General features: G+C 42.1%; 1 protein-coding gene and 1 long non-coding RNA gene across 3 annotated transcripts in view; one reads left to right on the forward strand and one right to left on the reverse strand.

Annotated features, from left to right (window-relative positions):
* The window catches only part of MCCC2 (methylcrotonyl-CoA carboxylase subunit 2), a 66,874-nt gene extending 52,215 nt beyond the window's left edge, over positions 1-14,659 (reverse strand). The window contains exons 1-3 of one of the 2 annotated variants that reach the window (XR_013445753.1): positions 14,360-14,659; positions 5,654-5,720; positions 2,249-2,333 (exon numbers count right to left, since the gene is read on the reverse strand). Coding sequence is in view for 1 of the 2 variants with exons in the window: in XM_036072100.2 (XP_035927993.1) it covers positions 2,249-2,333; positions 5,654-5,720; positions 14,360-14,488 (281 nt within the window). In the remaining variant the exon portion in view is untranslated. The remainder of the gene's footprint in view (positions 1-2,248; positions 2,334-5,653; positions 5,721-14,359) is intronic. The other variant, XM_036072100.2, reaches the window with a different exon arrangement.
* Positions 14,660-14,916: 257 nt separating this feature from the next.
* Positions 14,917-20,143, forward strand: part of LOC144381123 (uncharacterized) — a 56,228-nt gene continuing 51,001 nt past the window's right edge. The window contains exon 1 of the long non-coding RNA XR_013445754.1: positions 14,917-15,084. This is a non-coding gene — a long non-coding RNA (uncharacterized LOC144381123). The remainder of the gene's footprint in view (positions 15,085-20,143) is intronic.

Genomic DNA, 20,143 nt, shown 5'->3' on the forward strand with positions numbered 1-20,143 from the left:
CTCCCACTCCCCCTGCTTGTGTTCCCTCTCTCGCTGTCTCTCTCTCTCTGTCAAATAAATAAATAAATAATCTTAAAAAAAAACACACATTTAGTATGATTCGTTTCTCTTGTAAAAAAAAAAAAAAAAAAAAAAAAAGTGGTGGGCGCCTGGGTGGCTCAGTTGGTTAAGCGACTGCCTTCGGCTCAGGTCATGATCCTGGAGTCCCGGGATCGAGTCCCACATCAGGGTCCCTGCTCAGCAGGGGGTCTGCTTCTCCCTCTGACCCTCCTCCCTCTCATGCTCTCTGTCTCTCATTGTCTCTCTCGCAAATAAATAAAATCTTAAAAAAAAAAAAAAGTGGCTAAGGAGCAGCTGGGTGGCTTAGTCGGTTAAGCATCCAACTCTTGGTTTTGGCTCAGGTAATGATCTCAGGGTCATAAGCATGAGGTCGAGCCCCGAGGCAGGTTCCCCGCTCAGCAGGGAGTCTGCCTACCCTCTCTCTCCCTCTGCCTCTGCCCCTCCCCCTGCTCATGCTCTCTCTCTCAACTAAATATATAAATCTTAAAAAAAAAAAGGTGTCTAATATGCATATGCACAAGAACATTCTAGAAGGATATACAATTGGTGTTAACAGTGTTTGTCTCCAGGTTGGGGGTACAGGTGCATGTCATAAAAAATACTTTTGGAGTCCTCGTTCCCTTCTCTCCACCTGCACTCCCGGCCTCCCACGCCAATCCTTCGGGAAATCCTGATGGGTTAGCTCTGTCTTGACAACATGCCTAGAACCTGACATTCTCATCACCTCCACTACACTATCCTAGTCCAAGTCACCACCATATCTCCCTTGAATCACTGCCACATTCCTCTAACTCCTCTTGGTGCTTCTACCCTTGCTGCCCCCAGGCTACTCACAAAACAGCAGCTAGAATGACTCTTTTCAAATCTAAGTCAGATAGATCATAAGTCTTCTGTTCAAAACCCTACAAAGTCTCCTCACTTCTCTCAGATAAAAGCCAAAATTCTTACACTGATCTACAAGGTCTTATGGAATTGAACCCCATCTCTACTACTCTCCCCTTCGTGCCTTCTTACCCCTAACACACTAGCATCCGGGGTTCTTGGGCGTATCAACACATCCCGCACATTCCCACCTCAGGGCCTTTGCACTGGCCATTCCTTCTGTCTGTAACACTCTTTCACCAGTATCTTCAGGGCTCTCTCTCTTCACTCCTTCAAATCTTCGCTAAGATATCACCTTCTCAAAGACGCCTACCCTAACCACCTTATTTAAAACTACAACTTGACCCTCATCTTCTCCCTTACTCTCATCTACTTCCTTTTTTCCCATAACATTTATCACCTTCTAATATACTATAATAACTTACCACATTTATCATTTATTTTCCATCTCCTCCTCCTACAATGTAAACTCCAGTTGAGTAAGGATCTTTGTCTGTTTTGTTCACTGATGTATCACTATCACCTAGAACAGTGCCCGACACTTAGTAGCGTCTCAATAAAGATTTGCCGTTGAATATACAGAAGTCGCACGGTTCTTCTAGGCTTTAACTTACACAGGTAAATATTGCCAACTCAGTCTTGGGAAGGACCATCTCTGTACTTTTCTTGCTATGATTGAATTATGTCTGTATCTGCTTGCCTCCTTCTCTAGACTTTTCCATTCTGCATTCTCAGCTCACTTTCTCCTTTCTCATTTGTGACCAAAACATTTATAGAACTACAAAATGGTATCCATTCTTATTATGAGATAGTGTGAATTTTACCTAGAAGTCTTTAACACTTTCTGTGGTTCTAAAATTACTGTCGACAATAAACATAACCCTAGAAGGAGTCCTTCCTTCAATATTTTTAGTGTTTCCCCCAGTTATAAAAGCGTTCCTTTATGAGGCCTAACACATTAGCCCCCACAGAGTTCGTAAAAAGCCAGCTGCTCTAGAATATAGATTACTCTTATGGGAGAACTACCAAGAGTTCTGATTAATGGCTACGTGGCCTATATGCTGTACAGAACGTCCCAGTGATTTAAGGGCTTTTTGAAACTATTAATTATGACTATAATTTATATCCTTTTGCTTACCTGATGAAACTTTGTTCTTTGTATATAATAAAATATGTATATGTAAAAAAAAAATTTGTTGTTGAATCTTAGGGTAAGAATTAGAATTTAAAATCATTTATTTATAAAACTGTCTAAGAGAGTACCACAGACTAGAGAACACTGAGTTAGCACTTGGGATATACGAACCCTGGGTCTATAAGACTGTCCACTCTTTCTCTGGCTAAAAGTTTTCCTCTTGATTTGTGGAGTTCTCGGGCTTTCTCATTGCCTCCTAAGATAAAAACATGATTAGGTTAGACTGACATCATGTAACGTCTCCAATTAATTTAAGGCTAGAAAAACATAAAACAGTCCAAAATATAGTGCTTTTAAAAGTTCAATGTATCTTCTGAGAAACAGCTAATTTTCAGATCATTCACTTAACTTACAAGCTTTATTTTCTGAAGTAAATAAACTAGAATTAAAAAAAATCGATCCCTGATTTCATAGCATATCATACATTTTCTGAATTCGACGGTAATTTCTTAAATAACCTAGTATCTTCTCTGCAACTCATACACTATAAATACTGCCTCACCTCCACCACATTTATTAAATACCTGCCACAAATACCCAGCACTCTGCTACATACTATGTGAAATTTGAAAAATTCCTACCTTCATTTGTTCCAGGTAAAAAGCACTACTTCAGAAATGACCTCCATGATGAGCACAGCAAGACCTACCTAAAGGTAAGTGACCCCTAACTTTTTACACTGTCACCAAAGGGGAGAGAGTTGCACACCTAATGTATCAGTTAAAAAGTCCAGTTTTGTTAGCATCTTCAGAGATTGTCTTCGATGTTTCCTGATGTTGTTCTAGACCAAGAAAATTACAGTTGTTGAAGAGTCCATGAGGTCACCAGATGAGGCTGCTTGAGGTGCGCAGCACACCAAACCTCCCCCAGACTGACAGCGGCCGGGCTCGGTGTCTCAGGAATATTGATAAGCCACTTCTCAGAAAGCCAAGGTATCATGGGCGCCTGGGTGGCTCAGTTGGTTAAGCGACTGCCTTCGGCTCGGGTCATGATCCTGGAGTCCCGGGATCGAGTCCCACATCGGGCTCCCTGCTCAGCGGGGAGTCTGCTTCTCCCTCTGACCCTCCTCCCTCTCATGCTCTCTGTCTCTCACTGTCTCTCTCGCAAATAAATAAAAAATCTTAAAAAAAAAAAAAAAAAAAAGAAAGCCAAGGTATCAGATCAGAAACAGAAGGATCACACAGCACCTTAATATGTTTAGTTTCACTGCTGCCCACGAATTTCATCCTAATTTGCTCTCAAGTTAATGAAGTGTTCAGCTATTTAAGAAAGCTATTTCTTTGGGTTTTTTTTTTTTTTTTTAGGTGAGAAAACAAGGTCTTGTCTACTTCAAGCTTCCAAGTATTATTTTTCAAACCAGGCCTCTTTACTCTAGGGGATTTTTTTTTTTTTCTGAAGGGACGGATGGCATATTTCTAAGATTATAGCTGCCTTAAGCTTACCAAGAAAATTTTATCACATATCTAACCTTCTTTTAAAATGAAAATAATTCTGGGAGGCAAAGATTTAGTTCCAAAACAGTGTAATTAGGTCAAATCACTGTTCTCTTTCTCCCAACCACTCAGAGGAACTGGGCTCCTCTACTGAGGTGGGTTTGGGTGTAGGAGGCGAGGGTATAGGAAAGGAGGGGAGATACAGGTTACCAAGGGACAGAGGAAACTTCTGGAGGAAGCACATTCATTATCTTTATTGTGGTGATCATTTCACAGGTTATGTCCATATGTCTAAACTCAAATTGTACATTTTAAATAATGCAGTTTATTGTATGTCAATTATACCTTAATAATATTGTTTAAAAATAAATATTAAAAGAAAAATGAGCCTAAGGCACTGAAAGGAAAGCCAGGCCTTGCTGAGGGTCTTTAGAGAGTCAGGGGACATAAGTGCCTGCAAAGAGGCTAGCAGGGGAGGGGTGGCCAGAGGGTCTGGAATGACACAGAGGTGGTAAGATATATGCATATTCTTTCGCTAGGACTTAAGAGAAAACCGCTCTTTCTTAATTCTGCCTAGAGTTTGAATTTGCAATGTGGAACAGCTACTGAATTCCGGTTTTGTTAGGAAAACCCAGAAAGAGGGCTATCCTTGATGCAGATCCTCAGATCACAGAATTAAGCTCCTCGGGCATTTAAACTAGCCTGTGACAGGACACCTGGGTGGCTCGGTGGATTAAGTGTCTGCCTTTGGCTCAGGTCATGATCTCAGGGTCCTGGAATGGAGTCCCACATCGGGCTCCTTGCTTGGCGGGGAGTCTGCTTCTCCCTCTCCCTCTGCCTGCTGGCCGCCCCCCCACTTGTGCGCGCTCTCTCTCTCTTGCTCTCTGACAAATATATAAATAAAAATCTTTAAAAATAAAAAAATTAAATAAACTAGCCTAGGATATGTGGGCAGCCACAGAAACAATGTGACACCGCACATTAGTTTTCCAAAGATTATTCTTAAAAATTCTGTGCTATCTCCGTTCCCACAAACTCTGAGATAAAAAAGCCTGTTTCCTTCAGTCTCGTATACCATATGGCACTGATTCTAATCTACACATTTTGTTCACATTTTAACATCCCTGAAATCAGGAAGCATTTTACAGTTTACAGGATCTTTTAATCGCTGTCACCTGGGGACATCACAACACATCTGTCCGCCCGTGCCTGCACAGCACAAATGTCACTTCAACTGTGCTACATGCACTGTTCGAACTACGTGCATCGAGGGGCGCCTGGGTGGCTCAGTCGGGTAAGCGTCTGCCTTCGGCTCAGGTCATGATCCTAGGGTCCTGGGATCTAGTCCTGCATCGGGGTCCCTGCTCGGCGGGAAGCCTGCTTCTCCCTCTGCCTGCCGCTCCCCCTGCTTGCGCTCTCTCTCCCACAAAAATAAATAAAATCTTAAAAAAAAAAAAAAAGAATCTTATTTTGGAAATGGCTTTCAGTTTCAAGTCACCCAGCCTTCTAAAGTAAATTGTCACACTGACCAATAATGGCACAGTAGAATTCAACGTGGTATTTGTTTATACATTAATATTTTACATTCCCCACACGATGCAATTTCTTCCAAGCAAAAGGATGTCTATTATGTCCACAACTTAACAGAAAAAAATGACAATCTGCAAAGTTCTTAGGAAATCTCATTTAATTAGCTATAAACCCACATAGAAATTACTTCCAAGTTATATAACAAATTGCATAATTATGCAAAATAAGTTTATAGGATGAATATAACGAACAGAAAATGTTTCAGATGCTTCAGGCAAAACAGAAATTTCAGTGGATGCTGTGGCTAAAATAAAACCATAAGTAGCAATGCTTTAAAAATTGATGAATCTGAAATTTAACTGTTGCCCAGACAGCTGGCAGTGCTATAGGAGCAGAAAAACTGGCCAAGTAAGAGGAAAAAATAAAATGTCAGCACACCAACAAACACAGTCTTAAAGAGTCAAAGCTTGCTGCTACTAGTTTTTCCTAGAACCATAACTATCAAGGATCATCTTCATTAACAGCATAAAATGAAGAATAAATGAATGTTTACCTAATCTTATTTCCTGCGCTCGTTCACGGAGTTGATTTACTAGTGCTTTCATCTGTTCATAGTTTTCCTAAAACAGAAAAAAAGAAAGGGAGAGTAATATTAGAAAACAATTATTATTTTTTTTTTAGCCAAAGTAAGAGTTGATGAGAACATCACATGCCAACCCCATGTGGCTTCACACAGGGCCACCCCCCACCCATGCGGCCTCTGTGTTGTGTCACTCCATCGGATGGAAAAGATGAATTCCTGCCTGTCCATCTTTGCCCAAGCTCCTCTTCCCGCCGTCCCTCTCTGGTCCACGTATCCAAATCTTACCCTTCTTTAAAGCATAGATCATGTTCCCTCTCCTCTCTAACCCCATTTCTGGTCACTCCTACTCATTTTAGCATCTTTCTTCCATAAGCATCAACTGAACTTCATTGATTTCTATTTGTTTCCCTATTTTAAGGAATATAAGCCCTTTGAGAGTTAGAAAGCCATCTTACTTTTCATGTCCCTTCAATCCCTGCCCCAAGGAGTTTCTAACCAATGCAGAAATACTTGCTTACTGACAAATTACCCTTAAAAGCAGAACCCAGGGGAAAAAAAGGTCCTATTTTGTTTTAAAAGGGAACAAAACTCTATGTTTGTGCGTCTTTAGAAATTCTCTAGAGTAATATACAGGAGAATATAAACTGTGAGAGGTGGATAAAGGGTAGAGGGCCTAACTTTTTGCTGTTCTGTAAATTTTGTCTGATCATCTCATTACTTTAGACCAATAAGTAGCAAGTTATTTTTGAAAATTCCGAGTTGAACCACTAACACATTTTGCTCCCCACAATGTCTTTAACATCTCTGATTTAATTCCTTTTCCATGACACAGTACTACACAGCTTTCCAGCTGTTCAAAATTAGATGAATTTACAGACTTTATAGAACTCTAGTATTTCTTATTTTCTACAGCTCTAAGAGCTCCCAAGGCCAAGGTTTCTGCTACATTCTCTTGCTCTGCAAGAAACAGAAGGCAAAAAAGAGAGAAGCAGCATACTGCTAGGAAAGAACCTTTGCCCTGGGGTAGGGAGGTCCCAATCACGGTCTACTAGCCCTGTGACTACCTCCCTTTGAGGCCCACCAAGTCCTGTCTGTCCAAGGGCAGACAACCTGCCAGCAACGAACTCCAGAATCTGCCTAGAACGTTGTTTCCCAACCTGGGCTGGACACTGGAATCAATGGGAAGCTTTGAAAAATAAAAACAAAAATAAACCCCCAGAGATTCTGATGTCATTGGTTGCCGGTATGGCCTGGGCATTAATCACTTTAAAAGTTCCCCAAGGATTCAAATGTCCAACCAAAAGTAGAGCAACGCTGGCCCACAGTCTCCATTTCTGAGCTCCACTCCAGGCAAACTGGAAACCTACCAAAAAAGGGGATTTGGTAATAGGCAGAGTTCTTTAATCACCAGAACTTCTTCAGATTTCCATAGTGTTTGTTGATATTAATAGCATAAGGCAGTGAAAGCCAAGACTTTTGCTCTTCTCTTAAGCCCAGGTTACAGATCCTGTTTACTCACATTTAGGCAATTCAGAAACTCCTAACTCTATGAACTGCCTCAGACCGAAACAGCGCTCTGCACCAGAGCACGTCTGTCCCGCCCGTCACCGAGGGGTGGCATGGCGGCAACGTGTATAATGCCACTTGAAGGGTATGAAGAGATTTTCAGCAGCCTTTCAAAACCTAACATCCCAAGCGTAAAGGGAGCTACCTCTGTCCCGAGAGCCTCCTGGGCTGAGAACGAGTCCTAGTAAGCAGGGGCTGTGTCCTGAACTCCTTCGTCATCTGTGAGAGATCCAGCAGATGGGAGGGAGTTTGTAAGGAGAAGGCCTCCTTGGATAAACAAAACGGGGAGGCAGAGAAGAGCTCTGGGAGATGGAGTTGGTGGCCAACTCCCATCTGGAGCCGAAGGCCTTCTTCTCTGTGCGGCTTTCTCACCTGACCCTGGGCTGCAGCTGCCACCCTGGGGCTCAGAGATGGGTGCTACTCTGGCCTCAGGCCCTGGGCTCCCTCTACCTGCTGCTCACCCCACAGGGTGAGGAAAAGATCGGATTACTATGTTGCTAAGTAGAAAGGAAAGCAGATTATTTCACTGCACAGGCAAAGTTATTATTTTTTGCTTGTTTTCTGCTTCAAGTCTATCTTACCAACTTCTACCTTTATTCTAAGGTTAAAAATCCACCTCATAGGTGGCTTAGTGTTTCAGAGACCTTCCCCCCCCTTTTTTTTTAAGTAAGCTCTAGGCCCAACGTGGGGCTCAAACTCATGACCCCGGAGAGCAAGAGTCGCGTGCTGTACTGAGTGAGCCAGCAGGGCACACCTCAGAAACCCTGCTCTTAAGAATCCCCATGGATGATGAAGTGCCTTCATCAGGGCAGGCAGCCTTCCCAAATGCGCCACTGTTTGGAATTCCACTTCCAATCTCTGCCACTCACAGCCCAGCAATTTCTCCAATTCACAGACTGACTGATTCTGTGGTTTTTAACAAAAGACTTGCTCATTTTGAGTTTATGGCATTTCTGGAAAGGAACCTCATCCAAACTGTTAACCCTTGTATCTCTTCACTTTTTAGTAATCATTAAAAGATAATCTGAAAAATGCACTGTAGGAAAAGAGAGGCCACGTATGTTGTTCCACATGTGACTCCAAGTTCAATAAAAGGAATTTAATGAGGCGCCTGGGTGGCTCAGTCGGTTAAGCATCCAACTCAACTTCTGCTCCGGTCATGATCTCAGGATTGTAAGATTAAGCCCCGCATTGGGCATGCTGGGCATGGAGCCTGCTTAAGATTCTCTCTCTCCATTTAAGAAAGAAAACAGATGAACCTAGGGGAAGGGAGGGAAAAATAAAATAAGGTGAAATCAGAGAGGGAGACAAACCGTAAGAGACTCTTAACTATAGGGAACAACCTGAGGGTTGCTGGAGGGGAGGGAGTGGGGAGATGGGGTAACTGGGTGATAAGCAATAAGGAGGGCACATGATGTAATGAGCACTGGGTGTTGTATGCAACTGATGAATCACTAAACTCCACCTCTGAAACTAATAATATACTATATGTTAATTAACTGATTTTAAATTTAAAAAATATAAATTTTAAAAAAGATTCTCTCTCTCCCTCTCCCTCTGCCCCTCCCCACCCCGCCCTGCATTCACTCTCTCTAACATAAATAAGTAAATGAATGAAGGAAGGAAGGAAGGAAGGAAAGGAATTCAGTGCCAATGCAGAAAAAACCTGAATACCTATTATCGCAGCAAGGTATGTGAAAGGTTAATACATTTACCTAGGAATAATCCTATTTTGTTAGTTTAAAATTGATAAAATGATGGGAAGCCTAGGTGGTTCAGCGGTTAAGTCTCTGTCTTCAGCTCAGGTCATGATCCCAAGGTCCCGGGATGGAGTCCCACATCGGGCTCCTTGCTCAGCGGGGAGTGAGCTTCTCCCTCTGCCTGCTGCTCCCCCTGCTTGAGTTCTCTCCCTCTCTCTCACAAATAAATAAAATCTTTAAAAATAAATAAATAAATAAAATTGATAAGATGAAGAAAAAATGTTCTTTCATCCCACTTTTATTCAAGAAAAAATGTTTTTTTCCAGTGACATTATATGGGGCTAATTCTCAAGCAAGTCCATCCACTCATTATGACATACTATCTTCTGCTCAGTCTCCCTTAGCTCAACAGCACTAGGATACGAATGGACAAGTTAGAGTATGGCAAAGTGAAAAGGTAGGGGTTTCATTAACATTTTCAGCTCCCCTTAAATGGGGTTTGTCATTGTTGTTAATGGAAGAAAGCTGGGGCGCTGGGTGGCTCAGTCGGTTAAGCATCTGCCTTCAGCTCAGGTCATGATCTCAGGGTCCTGGGATCGAGTCCCGAATCAGGCTCCCTGCTCAGCGAGGCATCTGCTTCTCCCTCTGCCTCTGCCCCTCCCCTACCCCCCAACTCCCGCTCATGCTTGCGAGCTCGCTCTCTCAAATAAATAAATAATAAAAAAAGTTAACTTTCTTCCATGGAAATTTTCAAACACATACAAAAACAAAAAGACTAGCATAATGAAATGTAGCCAATGTCCTTCAACAATTAATTATCCATATATGGCCAAAGTTGTTTCCTTCTTGCCCAGCACCCCCACCCTGAATTATTTTGAAGAAAATCCTAGACATAGCACTCCTTCTGTAGCCAGTATTTCCAAATCTCCAAAAGATGAGGACCATTCCTGAATATCAATAATCTGTTAAAAACAGCAAATATCCAGGGGCACCTGGGTGGCTCAGTCGGTTAAGCATCTGCCTTCAGCTCAGGTCATGGTCCCAGGGTCCTGGGATCGAGCCCCACATCGGGTTCCCTGCTCAGCGGGGAGCCTGCTTTTCCCTCTCCCTCTGCCTGCCACTCTGCCTTCCTATGATTCCTCGTGTGTGTGTGTGTGTCAAATAAATAAATAAAATCTTAAAAAAAAAAACAGCAAATATCCGATTAGTGAAGACATTTCCTCAACTGGCGGATAGATGTTTTTTAAAGTTTGCTTATTTAAATAGGACTCTATGGAAGGTCTGTATAGCCACAGTTGGCTGATGTTTCTTAAGTCTTTTCTGAAATGTAAGTTCTCCCATCTTTTTTTTGTCTTGATATGTTCTGTTTGTCCCATAGACTTTTTCCCACAATGCTAAGTGTATCCTCCCAGTGTCCTTTAACAAGTTCTCATTCCCTTGAAGATTGAGAGGCTGATGGGATTCTGCTGTGCCTTTAGTTTCTTCCCCCACCCAGCTCATCAAGAATTAGCTGACCTCCCTCCACCTGCACTCTACCTCCCAGTCTCCTGTCAACTTTGCAAAACACAGGCATCAAAGTTTAGAAGTGATGAAAAATAGTTCCCACATGCACAGAGAAAACAAGTAACTCTCTACTAAAGTGTACTCAAACCCAAGATACAATCACTACAGCCTCTGACATCGCCCAATTTAGAACAAAGTCAATCAGAACTAAAGCTAGTTATATGAGGGGTCTTTACCCTAGCTAAGCCAGCCTCCCAGTTAAGAAATAAAGGACCCTCTCCCACTCCCCCAGCTTGTGTTCCCTCTTTCGCTGTCTCCCTCTCTCTCTCTGTCAAAAATAAAATAAAAAAAAAAAAAAAAAAGAAATAAAGGAAACTGTCTCTAATTGCCAAGGCTTTCTGAAGCACATGGCCATAAGAAGGGACAGCAAACAGGGCGCCTGGGTGGCTCAGTTGGTTAAGCGACTGCCTTCGGCTCAGGTCATGATCCTGGAGTCCCGGGATCGAGTCCCACATCGGGCTCCCTGCTCAGCGGGGGGTCTGCTTCTCCCTCTGACCCTCGTCCCTCTCGTGCTCTCTCTCATTCTCTCTCTCAAATAAATAAATAAAATCTTTAAAAAAAAGAAGTGACAGCAAATAGTACATATTCATAGCTACTAAGAAAATTGTGCAGAGAAACCGAACCGTGGCCAGGGCTCCCATGTGCCACCTCCCATCCAAGGCATGGCTTTATCTTTTATTCCCCTCTTGTGGGTTGTTTGCATCAAAGTTTACTACTTGTAGGGGTGGCTGGGTGGCTCAGACGGTTAAGCGTCTGCCTTCGGCTCAGGTCATAATCCCAGGGTCCTGGGATCGAGCCTCACATCGGGCTCCTGGCTCAGCGGGGAGCCTGCTTCTCCCTCTGCCTCTGCCTCTCCCCCTGCTCAGCCTCTCTCTCTCTCTCTCTCTCTGTACCTCTCTGTCTCAAATGAATAAATAAAATCTTAAAAAAAAAAAAAAAGTTTACTACTTGTAGGTAGAGGTCCCAGAAGATAAGGGTACACCTAAGTGAAATCTTTTAACATCCAACATATGAAGAACACATCCAATCTCTCCATACTATTTATTATCTGTGGCAGGCACTGAGAGCTGCTTATCCATATCCATTCTTCCCATCTTTCTTGATGATGAAATCCCACTTTTATTCAAGGTGACAACATGCCCCCGCTGAAAAACTAACATCCTAGCCTCCTTTTGTAGACAGGTGTGGCCCTGGGACTTAATTCTAACCAAGGAAATACAGGCAGAAGTTGTTAGGCATGACTTCTAGAAAGGCTTCTTAAAAAGAGAACAAGCAAGGTGAGGGTGTCCTTTTGCCTACTCACCCTTCCTCCTCCTTTACCTGAACTCATACATAATAGGTGGAACTTAAGCAGCCACCTCTAGAGCATAAGGCAGATTGTACTATGTGTTCAAAATTCTTCTGTCCCTCTGGACTATTATTGAATATCAATAATCTGTTAATAACAGCAAGGTTCAGTGTGAGATTATAGTTCCCCACCCACACTCCATGAATCTGTCCATTTTACTTGCTTTGACCAGTGGAATGTAGGCAAAAGTGAAGTGTATCAACTGCAAGCAGAGGCTCTAAGAGGGACAGTGTTTCCATACTCTCCTCCTGTGCCCCGGCCTTCCATTAGGACAGGAGCATCTCTCAGTAGCCACTGTCCCTTCTGCCTGGGTGCTGGAATCAAAAACAAATAGAGCAGACCTGCATCGGACGCACTGCCCGGGCAAGAACTGCCACAACGAACCCATAGATCCCAGAGCAAAAAATAAATATTTGTTCTTTTGGACACAGAGATCTTGGGACTGTCTGCTATTCAGCATTACTGAAGCAAAAGCTGGCTAAACAGATCCTGAGATGACGGTGTGGAAAGAAGGAAAAGTTGCGAGAGCTAATATTTCTTGAGGGCTTATTATATCCCAGGCCATGTTGTAAGTGGTCACTAACTGTCCTGATGACTCTATGACATATGCAATTATTAATGCTACCGTACAGCTGAGGTAACTGAGGCACAGCCTGCCTCTGAGGCACAGAGAGGTTAAGTAACTAGCCCCAAATCACTCAGCTAACAAGTAGTAGAGCTGGAATTTAAACCAAGGCACGCTAGCTCCAGACCCTTGCTCTTACACCAATATGTTACACTGTATCTGCCCACTCATAAGGACCCCTGTTAACACTTTCGCCTATTTCCCTTCAGGTTTCTTTTTTTTTCTCCATGGAAATATGTGGTTAGTTTTTAAGACACATGAAAGACTAGACCAGTGCCTTTTGCATCCTACCACAACTACTTCCCTAATTACTAGTGCACAGACTAGACCAGAACATTAAACACCTGACACAGAGAAAGGAGTTATATGCTCAGGCCCACACTCCCTACCCCCTAGCTAACAGCCACCATCAAAAACATAGGCCTGAACCTAAAGCCGAAAAAGATGGTAGACCAGGAAGCTCCAGGCCTTCATTCTCCACAGAGACACCCCAAAATGACCCAAAACTGGCTAAAATAACCTTACAGAAGCTCCAGAAAATAGTCAAAGGCCTACAGCAACCAGAACACCCAGCCAAGAAGCCATATTCCAAATGGGAGGAAATCTAGCCTCTGTACTGCCACCGCGCTGATGATTCTACCAGGACCGTAGGATCTTGCGGCTTCTCCACCTAAGTTTCTTAGCAGACAGCCAGCAAAATGAAACGTGAATGTGGCTTCTGCATGCAAGGGCCTCCACTACTCTCATCTACTCCATGATTTCCATACCCTAGTCATGACTTCGAAGTCCTCATACCCACTATACTCTTTCATAACTTGCTTATCTATGTTCTCATAACTCCCTTAGTTTGTATAGTCTTGCCTTTCCTCCTCAGCCCTAAACCTGGCCAGCTCTCACCCAGCGATCAAGATCCAACTCACTCATCGCTTCCTACCTGCAGCTTTCTGTAACTACCTTTTCAAGCTTTAGACACCACTTATCATAATGCACTACAGTTACACGCTTTCTTGTCCATCTTGCCCACAAAATTATGATTCCATTCCTACACACCTATACCAAATACCTAAAATACTACCTAGACCACAGAAACCACTTAATATTTCTGAATTAAACATTCTTTCCTGACCCCAGAAAAATCTAGACTCTTGGAAGACTCTTATTGGCTATTGTTTCTGACTCAGCCTGCTTATTTTTTTTCAATTCAAAATGTCTTTTCTGAAAGTTATCTGTACAATTTAAACGTTATCTGTATAAGCTCAGAAACCATGGAACAGGGTGAAATTTTCCGGCTCTGATACTTCACAAGCTGTTTCTTTGACCTTGCTATATCTCCCAATTCCAAAAAAGGCCATTCAAGATAGTGTGCGATAAGTACGTTCTATTAACAACTATTCAACTAAAGTCTGTTAAGCACAACCCAGGGTTATCTGTTGTAGGCCAGTGGTTCCCAAAGCTGGCCACCGCCAAGTCCTGAGGATTTCATTAGCAATGCAAATACCAAGACCCCACCCCAGAGCCCCCAAAGGTCCAGCGTGGGGCTTAAAGCAGCTGTACATTGAACAAGTTCCTCGGCTGACAATGCTGACTCAGGTTTTGAGAACCACTGATTTCAAAGATACAATGCACAGTGCCAGGGCTAAAAGTGAACTAAGATGTATTTTATTTGGAATTATCTTCTTTTGCAAACTTCACGACCTACACTGCGTCCCAGAATCAGGACTGGGGGTTCCAGAGAAAACAAAAGAGCTGTTAAAGTGTGCCCACCCTCCACCTGCTTCCTAGTCGGGCCGGCACTGGCGGACAGGTGGAAGAGGACTCACAGGCTCAGCCAGGGGATTCCAGGCCCGGGCCGCCGGGGCGCTCACCCAGCCTACCTGGTAGATGGCAGAGCCCGAGTCTGGCTGGGTGCCCAGCGTGGCCACCAAGTCCCCGTGATAAGCGCGCGGCCCGGGGACAAAGGCGCGGGCGCTGGGCCGCAGGGCTAACCTCAGGGCAGCCCACATGACAGCCGGCAGGGAGCGAAGGACCAGCGCCAGAGAGGGGCCCGGGCACGCTCAGAGTCGGTTCTTTCCCCTCCGGATTCCCGGATTCGGACTACCGCTCCGCTCTCCTTGCAGCCCCAAACCTCCCGAAACCTCCCAAATCCTCCCAGATTCTCAGGCCAGCCGAGGCACGTGTCCGCGCACGCCGGCCGTAACAGGTCGTCGCTGCGCACCACGCCCCCTGAACTCAGCCAATCAGGGCAGAGGCGCAGCCCCGCGAGGTCCTGTCACCTCGCGAGCTCGGGAGCTCCGCGGTCCAGAGGCGGAGCTACCTTGGTTACCACCCCTCCTCTCTCGGGGCTGAGCTGGCCCGGTAAGGTTCGGTTTCTCTGGGATCCGTCTCAGTTCATTTTCTACGTGCTGTTTTCTTCTTCCCCTGTTAATAGAAAGGGACATGAAAAATCGTATCCTTATATGAGAGCTGGAAACTGAACAGGCATTAAGCTGCCCTAAGAAACAAAACTCTTTAGAGGAGATACATATTTATTCATTCAACAAATATTTCTTCAGTGTCTCCCTGTGTCCATTGCTTTTCTGGCGCTGGGTCTTACAACTTCGTGAGTCTTCCAGCTTTGTCTTCTTTTTCATGTTTTCTCGTTTCGTTTTGTTTTTGTTTTTGGCTATTTAGGGCCAGTTTCTTGAGATTGCGTATTATTTTTAGTATGGGTTTTTCTGTTTCTGCAAAAAAAAAAAAAAAATGTCATTGGGGTTTTGGTAGGAATTGTATTGAATCTGTTGCTCACCTTTGCATAGTATTGACATTTTAACAGTATTAAGTTTTACGATCCATGGACATGGATGTGTTCCCATGTATTTGTGTCTTCCTTAATTTCTTTTAGCAATGTTTTGTAGTTTTCATTGTGCAAGTCTTTTTTTTTTTAAGATTTTATTTATTTATTTGAGAGAGAGAGAGAGAATGAGAGAGACAGAGCATGAGAGGGGGGAGGGTCAGAGGGAGAAGCAGACTCCCCGCGGAGCAGGGAGCCCAATGTGGGACTCGATCCTGAGACTCCAGGATCATGACCTGAGCGGAAGGCAGTCGCCCAACCAACTGAGCCACCCAGGCGCCCTTCATTGTGCAAGCCTTACACCTCCTTAATTCCTATTTTATTCTTTTTAATACTATTATAAATGGAATTGTCTTTGTAACTTCCTTTTCAACTTGTTCATTATTAGTGTATAAAAGTGCAACTGATTTTTGTGTGTTGACTTTGTATCCTGTTACTTTGTTGAATTCATTTATTCTAACAATTTTTTCGTGTGTGGGGGGGGGGATCTGTAGGGTTTTCTACATATTCATTATCTGCAAAATAATAATTTTACTTCTTTCCTTCCAGTTTGAATGCCTTTTATTTCTCAGTCTTGCCTAATTTCTCTGGCTAGGACTTCCAGTACTTATGTTGACTAGCAGTGACAAAAGTGAACATTCTTTCCTTGTTCCTGATCTTCAAAGGAAAGGCTTTCAGTCTTTCACCACTGAGTATGATGTTTGCTGTGCATTTTTCATATGTGACCTTTATGATGTTAAGGTAGTTTTCTTCTATTCCTAGTTGTTTTTTTTTTATCATGAAAGAGTGTTGACTTTTGTCAAATGCTTTTTCTGCATCAATTGAGACGATCATGTGTACCTTTTTTCTTCTTTATTCTGTTAATGTGGTATATTTCAGTTATCATTCAGCATTTAATATGCTGCTGAATTCATTTCACCAGTATTTTCTTGAGGATTTTTGCATCAACATGCATTAGGGATATTGATCTATAAGGTTCTTGTATCTTTGTCTGGCTTTGGTATCAGGATTATGATGGCCTCAGAACGGGTCAGGAAGTGTTATCAATTTTTTGTGAAAGATTGATGTTAGTTCTTTAAATGTTTGGTAGAATTTACCAGTGAAGCCATGAAGTCCAGTGCTTTTCTTTGGAGGTTTTTGTTTTGTTTTAGTTTGGGTTTGATTTTTTTTTTTTAATTACTGATTCAGTCTTCTCACTATAGATCTATTCAAGTTTACTGTTTCTTTGTGATGTAGTCTTGGTAGGTTTTGTGTTGGTAGGAATTTGTCCATTTCATCTAGTTATCCAGTTTGTTGATGTCCATTTGTTCATAGTGTTCAGTTTACTTTTTACTTTAGGGAATACAATATTTCAACTTTCATGATGGAAATAAAGATGTTTTTACTTCTTTCTCTCATAAATGATCCCAAGGCAACAAAGGAACACCAAAAAAGAATTCATATCCCACCTTCAATTAAAGTAGGAGATATGGGGCACCTGGATGGCTCAGTCAGTTAAGCCACCAACTGACTCTAGATTTCGGCTCGGGTCACGACCTCAGGGTGGTAAGATCGAGCCCCACGTCAGGCTCTGCACTGGGTGTGGAGCCTGCTTGGGATTCTCCCTCCTTCTCTCCCTGCACCCCTCCCCTTGCATGTGCACTCTGCCTCTCTAAAAACCAAAATAAAGTAGGAGACATATGAAGACAGTAGGCAAAAATAGGAATAATTTAGCAGGAAAAAAGGAAGCTGAAATCTAAGTGCTTGCAGTGGAAGATAAAAACAAGTAACAAGTCGATTTGCCTCCCAGAAATCCCTGCAAGGCTCAGGAATTGGTGGTACTGAGAACAGAGGAAAGTGTGGGTAGGTGTGGGGAGAGGTGGGAGAGACCAAGAGACAGTGAAACTACTTGAAAATCTGTATAAGCAGTAGTTAGAATCCTAGGTTTCCACTCCCACTTTGCCCAGGAGATAGGAGATATATAGTATCTGAAGAAACTGAATCACAGATGTTCCAAATATCGGGGCACTAGGCAAGAGTGAAGTGCCAGATTGAAACCAACAAGATTAACTGAAAGTCTGGAGGCCAATTCAAGAAATTCCATTCCCCAACTCCCTTTTTCCTCCAAGTTCTAAAATGCTGGCTACCAGGTTTATATAGGAAGGAATCTAGAGACACCTTACCACTTCACAGAAAGGGTAGAGTGACATTTGAGGTTTCCCAGTGGAAAAGCTCCTTGGAAAATAATGCACCTACAGTGTAACCTACAAATTGACATATCCTATCTACACTTCAGTAAGCTTGTAAAAGTTCCCAATCAACTTTTTAGAAAATTTCTCTAACAGATGCATGGATAGCCAAGGATCAACAGGCATTTGAGGAAAGTTTTCAAAATGAAAAAAAGACCCCCACCGCAACCAAGAAAACCTCAGAAGAAACCAGCAGTACAAGGAACAGAAGAAACTAACTTAGAGAAATGAAAAAACATTGCATTCATGAGACAAGAACAGGATTATGAAAAAAAATTAAGATTTTGGAAATAAAAATATGAGACCAAGAATTTTAAAAATCTGTAGAAGGGAAGGAAATGTGGAAATAAAATTTTAGCCTCGTTTCCAATTTAAACCTTGGCTATAAAATGTAATCAAAGCCAGAGATTATAAACTTTGTAGCCATTTAATGAGAAATTATTAGGATGGGAAAACAGATGTTATAAGGAGACTAGGTAACTCTGCTAGCCGCTAAATTTATTAAGATAAATGAGAGGTTAGCAATTGTTTCCTGGTTGGCACTTAAATTTAAGTTCATACTTGAGGTGCTTGGGTGGCTCAGTCAGTTGGGCATCCGCCTTCTGCTCGGGGCATGATCTCGTCGGGGTCCTAGGATCCTAGGATCCTAGGATCAAGCCCTGTGTTGGGCTCCCTGCTCAGTGGGGTGTTGGCTTCTCCCTCTTCCTCTGCCCCTCCCCCTGCTTGTGTGCTCTTTCTCTCTCTCGGACGCTGTCTCTCTCAAATAAATAAAATCTTTAAACAGTTTAAGTTCATACTTAATGTTATACTTATTTAAAATTTTAGTAGTTTATACTTACCCTGTGTATCTTATCATTATAATTGAGTTTCTGTCTGTTGTGGTAAGATAGCATTCTATAATATCGAAAGGCTTGCTTTAATATCTCCGAGGCTTGGTTTGAAACCTTAAGACTGGGCACCTGGGTGGCTCAGTTGGTCATGATCTCGGGGTACTGGGATCAAGCCCCACATCTCTCAAATAAAGTCTTAAAAAAAAAAAAAAACCAAAAACCTTAAGACTAGAATATGAATGGATGTTATAGAAAATGCCATTGTTAAAATCTTAATTGTAATACAAAAATCAGTTGTTTTTGAATATTTCAGCAATAAACAATTAGAAAAGAACATTTTAAAATCCATTTATAATGGTATCAAAGAACACCAAGTACTAGGGAGCCTTGGTGGCTCAGATGATAGAGCAATGCAACTCTTGATCTTGGGGTTGTGAGTTTGAGCCCCATGTTGGGTGTAGAGATTACTTAAAATCTTAAAAAAAAAAAGAGTACTTAAAAGTGTATCTAACGAATGAGGTGATATTGCTGTGTATTTACAATACAAACATGTCTACAAATAGATTTGTACAAGAGTATTTACATAGCTTTATTGAAAACAGCCAAAATTTGCAAATAATCCTGTAGGAAAATGGACAAAATTAGGGTGTATTCCTATAATGTGGTATACTCATAAAATGGAATACAACTCAGCAACAAAAGCAAACAACTACTAACAGGGATGAATCCCAAAAACATATTGAGCAAAAACAACTAAATACAAAAAAAAAAAAAAAAAATGCATGGTATGTGATTGTGGTCCACAAAGTTTAAGAACAGGCTAACCTACCCTTTGTGGATGAGAGGGCAAGGGGCTTAGGGAACTTCTTAGGGTGATGGAAATGTTTTGTGGGGTGGTTACAGAGGCGTATGTATTGTCAGTACTCAAACTGAGTATGTAAGATCTATTTATTTTATTAAATGCAAACTATGCGTTAAAAACATTAACTGAAGAAAACAGTGTTGACTCAAAATTATGAACCAAGTCAAAGGATGATAGTTTTACCTGATGACTCACATTCTGTGATTTGATTCTATAAATTTGTTAGAAGCATCAAGACTGTCTTGGCCTACCAATTTTATGACTAACAAAGTCACTTCTAAAAAGAAAGAGATGCTTAAATTTTTCTCCAGAAGTCAAAATTGAGACAATCTCCCCTCCCCAAAACAGGAACAAAACAACAAAAATGAAGAAAAGAAAGAGGAGGGAAGAAAAGAAATGGAAAAGCCAACAGAAGTGGTAAAAAAGATTAATAGAAATTGCAGATATGAGAACAGTGAAAATGAAAGGGACAAAATTATCAAAAACAATAATTCAAGAACATTTCCCAGGCAAAATTATCAAAACAATAATACAAGAACATTTTCCAGAAGGGAAATAAATGAGTTTCCCTATTAAAAAGGTCCATTAAGTGTCCAACAGCATGAATGTAGGGGCAGGAAAGGAGGGCAGGCTTACACCAAAGCTCATTATTGTGCAGAATACCAGGTCAAAAAACTGTAAATAGGCAAGCCACATTCAGAGGATAGGGAATCAGAATGGCACCAAACTTAAAAACACTGAAAACTGGAAGACAATGGAGCATGCCTTCAAAATGATGTAAAAATTATTTTCAAATTATTCAGGAATTCTATTCATAGCCCCACTGAGAGTAGAATAAAGAAATTTCAGGCACAAAGTTTTAAATAATGTTATCACCCATGTACCCTTTTGCAGTAAACAGTGGAAGA

The sequence above is a fragment of the Halichoerus grypus genome, chromosome 2, assembly GCF_964656455.1.
Source record: "Halichoerus grypus chromosome 2, mHalGry1.hap1.1, whole genome shotgun sequence".
Classification (NCBI taxonomy): Eukaryota; Metazoa; Chordata; class Mammalia; order Carnivora; family Phocidae; genus Halichoerus; species Halichoerus grypus.